Source organism: Bos indicus, chromosome 11 (assembly GCF_029378745.1).
Source record: "Bos indicus isolate NIAB-ARS_2022 breed Sahiwal x Tharparkar chromosome 11, NIAB-ARS_B.indTharparkar_mat_pri_1.0, whole genome shotgun sequence".
NCBI classification, from domain to species: Eukaryota; Metazoa; Chordata; class Mammalia; order Artiodactyla; family Bovidae; genus Bos; species Bos indicus.
Genome location: NC_091770.1, coordinates 105,197,525 through 105,202,531, shown reverse-complemented (window position 1 = coordinate 105,202,531; position 5,007 = coordinate 105,197,525). Strand labels below are relative to the sequence as shown.

Genomic DNA, 5,007 nt, shown 5'->3' with positions numbered 1-5,007 from the left:
CTGCAGCCCACCAGGCTCCTCCGTCCATGGGATTTTCCAGGCAAGAGTACTGATATCATGAATTTTGTCTTGTTAATAGGAACATTATATACAATCCTATACATATTCTTGAACTTACTCTGGGATGTTAAGTTCCTTGGAAACATTTTACCTTTTTGGTGAGCTTTTTCAGACAAAAACAGAGAAGCATTTCAGTTCAGTTCAGTTGCAGTCGTGTCCAACTCTTTGCGACCCCATGGGCTGCAGCACGCCAGGCCTCCCTGTCCATCACCAACTCCCGGAGTTTACTCAGACTCATGTCCATTGAGTTGGTGATGCCATCCAGCCATCTCATCCTCTGTCGTTCCCTTCTCCTCCTGCCTTCAATCTTTCCCAGCACCAGGGCCTTTTCTTATGAGGCAGTTCTTCATATCAGGTGGCCAAATCAGGTGTCCATATCGGAGGAGCAACATTTAGTCGAGTGCTACTTTTTGTCAATACTCTTTTGAGTATGCCACTTGCCCTGTAACTTACGATGTCTTACACTCTGGTTGTGAAAACAGACTTCTTCCTAGTCCTACATGAGTTCCCAGGCTGTTCCCCGCAATCCTCTTGAGTGCTTCCCCCTTCAGCCTCAGGTATTTTCCTCACTTACTTGCGCTGATTTGCTGAAAACTCGTGGGTCCCCCTGCTGATGGCTAAGTTCTCTGCAGCTCTGTCCCCTGAAGACTCCAGCTGCCCTGGCCTCCCTGAACCTTGAGCTCCAGCTCCTCCACTGAGAGTGACCTTGGCCTCTCCCGAGTTCCCTTCTTGCCTACATCCTGGACATTCTCCGTGGGCAGCAGCAGGAGCAGTCACAGGCCTCACTCCTTTGTGTCACACCTTTCAGGGTACACTCTTTCGTGTTGTCTTGTCTGATGTCCAAAACCTTTGGAACTATCGTTGGATCTATTTTGCCCAGTGTTTTTGTTTTTGTTTTCAGTTTGGGTTTTTTGTTGTTGCTCTTTCAAGAGGGGGAATAGTTTGGTTTCTGTCAGTTTATCTTGGCTGGAAGCTGTGTTAATTTTTAGTGTTGTTTCTGCTGAGAGAAGGCTTTGCGCAACACATTCATTCACCAAGCACTTGCTCACTGAGTGTAAGTGTGCTGGGCAGAGGATCACACAGGGGAGATGAAGCAGGAAACAGACAGGGTGGCTGCCGTCAGAAGTAGAGAGACACTAAATGAGTCTCACAATTAGCTATTTAACTATATAGCTGTGATCCCCGAGGGTTATACAAGCTGACAGTGTCCAAGCAGATGTGATCAAGTCAATGTGATGGTTCATGAAACGTACATCTTTAGATAATGAGTTATGATTAATTTCCCCTGCAGACTTAGAGAGAACAGAAATGGGTCCAAATGGCCACTGGGTTTACCAGGTGGGAAGTGAGGGGAGTCCTAGCTAGAGGGGTGTGGGGAGAGGCAGGGAGGAGGGGCCTCCAGAACACCCACTGCTCCTGTACCTGTGCCCCGGGGAGATCCCGTCTCCCTGCAGCTCGTCTCTGCAGCCTCTTGTTTCCTCTGTCAGATAGCAGCAGAGGTCACGCAGCTCCCAGGTGCCCAGCTGGCGTGAGGGGCTGAGGGTTAAAGAACAAAGACAGCAGCTCGGTTCTTTCAGGGAGGAGGGAAAGCATGAAAGTGCTAATCTGGAAACTGCAAGGAAGTGGGGGAGGAGGCCACGTCAGACTGTGTGCATGGGGTGTGTGTGTGGTCACAGGGAGGAGCGAGACAGGGGGTGGAGGGGCACTCCAGCCAGTGTGGGGCAGGAGGGTGGGCACCATGGGGGCGGAAGAGTGGGCAGCACTCCCTCCCGAGGAACAGGGAGCAGGCCTCCAGACCCTCCACCACTGGGGTCTGCCAGGCCCACCATCTCCCTGGAGCTGAGTGCCACGCCTCAGGAGGGCCCAGGATCTTTGCAGGGAGAAGAGCATTTCTGCTGTGCCAAGCTGTGCCAGACGGCTTTGTATCGGGGCTGCTGGGGTCCAGGGACAGCACCAGGGCATGAAGACGCTCCAGCACACACATGCAGTCAGGACCACGGCTTTGTCCTTCCCGCCCTCCTACACAGCCCAGATGCTCAGCTAGAGACAGATCGGCCCTGTGGCCTCGCCTTCTTCATCCTGACCTTTCAGACAGGATACGGCTCAGAGGCGGGGAGTCGGGAAGCTTCAACTGACATTGTAGCAACATAAGAAGGTAAATATGTGCTGATAGCTGGCCTTCAACACCCAAATCCCCTGACGTCTGGTCCCCATGTGGGGGGAAATTGGTAAGATGGCGCCAGTCAGGCTCTCTCACCCTATACTCTCATGCCCTCTCACCCCATTCTTTCATGCCCTCTCACCCCATGTTCTGTAAACAATGGCTTTGCAAGTTTATGTAGCAGCTAAATCACTTAAAGAACTGTGCATGCACGCTACACAGTACTCACCTGGTCACAGGCTACTTTGTGCAGTGTGCCTGTATGTGTAGCATTGGGGAAGGCTTTGCCGCTGTACTGGGGTTACACTGTTGTGGCATCATGATTGCATTTGTGTGAGGTTATCTTATAGCTACATTATGGTTATGTTATGGCTGCCCATCAGCCAAGAAAGAGGCTTTGTTACGGCAGCCATGCCAGTCAGGAAAAAATAAACGTGTCTGGGGTTCCTGCCACTCCTCGAGTCTTCTTCTAGCCTCTTTGCTCGAGCCTTGCCTTTGCTGGGTTCAGTGAGCAGTGCAGGCAGTGTGAGCAGTGTGGGCAGTGTGAGCAGTGTGAGCAGTGTGAACGGTGTGAATGGTGTGGGCAGTGTGAGCAGTGTGAGCAGTGTGAGCAGTGTGAGCAGTGTGAACGGTGTGAATGGTGTGGGCAGTGTGAGCAGTGTGGGCAGTGTGAACAGTGTGAGTAGTGTGGGCAGTGTGAGCAGTGTGAGTAGTGTGGGCAGTGTGAGCAGTGTGAACAGTGTGAACAGTGTGAATGGTGTGAGCAGTGCGGGCAGTGTGGGCAGTGTGGGTAGTGTGGGGAGCGTGAGCAGTGTGGGCAGTGTGGGTAGTGTGGGCCGTGTGAGCAGTGTGGGCAGTGTAAGCAGTGTGAACAGTGTGAATGGTGTGAGCAGTGTGGGTAGTGTGGACAGTGTGGGCAGTGTGGGTAGTGTGGGCAGTGTGAGCAGTGTGAATGGTATGAATGGTGTGGGCAGTGTGGGCAGTGTGAATGGTGTGAATGGTGTGAGCAGTGTGAGCAGTATGAATGGTGTGAATGGTGTGGGCAGTGTCAGCAGTGTGGGCAGTGTGAGCTGTGTGGGCGGTGTGGGCAGTGTGAGCAGTGTGAGCAGTGTGAATGATTGGTGTGGGCAGTGTGAGCAGTGTGAATGGTGTGAACGGTGTGAGCAGTGTGAACAGTGTGAACGGTGTGAGCAGTGTGAATGGTGTGAACGGTGTGAGCAGTGTGAATGGTATGAATGGTGTGGGCAGTGTGGGCGGTGTGGGCGGTGTGAACAGTGTGAATGGTGTGAGCTGTGTGAGCAGTGTGAACTTTGTGATTGGTGTGAGCGGTGTGAGCAGTATGAACAATGTGAACAGGAAGACAATCTGCGTCATGAACAGCTTTAGCAAGACACTGTGTCTCGCCACTCGCCTGTGTATCCATAATGGTCCTGAGCCTGGACGTCTGGGCGAGGTAGCGCATTCCGATGACCACACTGGACTGGGCAGCAGGGGCTGGACTCACGAGCTCTTCCCTTCCTGACAGCTGTGACATTTCTGAACCAAAGTTCCTTGAAAAGCACCCACCCACTGTCAGTTGGCCCTGGCAGAGCTCATCGCTATTTATTATTCACACCAAGAAGGTTTTAGGAGAGGCTGGGTGCTCATCGACCGGGAAGCACAATTATTGTTTCATTAAAGATGGATTACACATGTGGCTGGTCATTATAATAATGACTCTGCTGACACCGTTAATTGGATGATAAACGATTCCACCCTTGCTCCTCTGGGTCAATACCAGAGCTGCTCCGAGAAATGCTGCCAGCCTATCTCCTCCACCTGAGGGTCATGAGAGAGTCGTGGAAGGGCAGGCAGTGCTCAGGCTACATGTGAGGTCAGCTTGGGGGTCAAAGGCGCCGGGCTGGACGTTTCCAGCCTAATTCATGGGCACACCCACGGCTGCCAAGAACTCAGTCGACCTCAACTGTCTCCATAAGGAACTTAATTTCAATTTAATAAGACAGATACTGTGTGGTTTAATGACACTTTATCATTAGAAGAAGATTGATGGATGTTGAAGGCATGAGGCAGCCCTACCAGGTGCGGTGATCCTGGGGTGCCCTTGTTAGACCTCAGTCAGCACCCAGGCTGTCGAAGTGCTCACTCATTCATTCATCTCTTCACTCATTCATTCATTCATCAGTCACAGGCGGTCAGTGGATGGATGTGGGGAGCAGACACAGCCTGCACCCTCCCTGGCTCTCGATCTCGAGGGAAAAGAGGACAATGAACTGAGAACAGCTGTGCAGGGAGAGCCCAGGTACTGTGAGCAGTGGGCAGGGTAGGTGCGGACCTTGCTCTGGAACCCAGGGTGTTGCAGGAGAAGTGTTTATGGGGAAGGCGGCGCCTCACCTCCCTCCCCCTGACCCCTGCCTCCTTGAGGGTGAGAGTCTTTAGATGGAGCTCAGCAGGAAGCGGGCAGGAGAGAAGGTCGAAGTCCTAGGGGTGGCAACTCCCAGGGGTTGGGGAGGCCCTCAGGAGGGGGTTTTGCAGGAAAGCTAGGGGTGGGGGAAGCCAGCAGGCAGGGGAGGGTTCAGGCTCTCAGAGCTCCAGACCCTGAGCTGTCAGAGGGAGTGGGAAATTCCAGCCAGGGATGTTGAGGACTGTAAATGTTGGAAGGAGGTGCTCCAGGCCCCGGAGGCCCCCCGGGAGTCCCCTTCAGCCTCCCTGGGGGCCTTGCTCCCAGCAGCCCACTGCAGAGTCTTCATTTGCCTTCCGTACAGAAGGCGAGTGTCTGATTTGTTACA

General features: G+C 53.0%; 1 protein-coding gene across 1 annotated transcript; it reads left to right on the top strand.

The window, feature by feature from the left end:
- The first annotated feature begins 1,798 nt into the window (after positions 1–1,798).
- LOC139185965 (homeobox-like protein HDP1) lies at positions 1,799–3,743 on the top strand. Its single transcript, XM_070799845.1, has 4 exons — positions 1,799–1,812; positions 1,881–1,982; positions 2,695–3,342; positions 3,416–3,743. Exons 1-4 carry the CDS (start codon positions 1,799–1,801, stop codon positions 3,741–3,743), a joined length of 1,092 nt encoding a protein of 363 aa, XP_070655946.1.
- Positions 3,744–5,007: the final 1,264 nt, after the last annotated feature.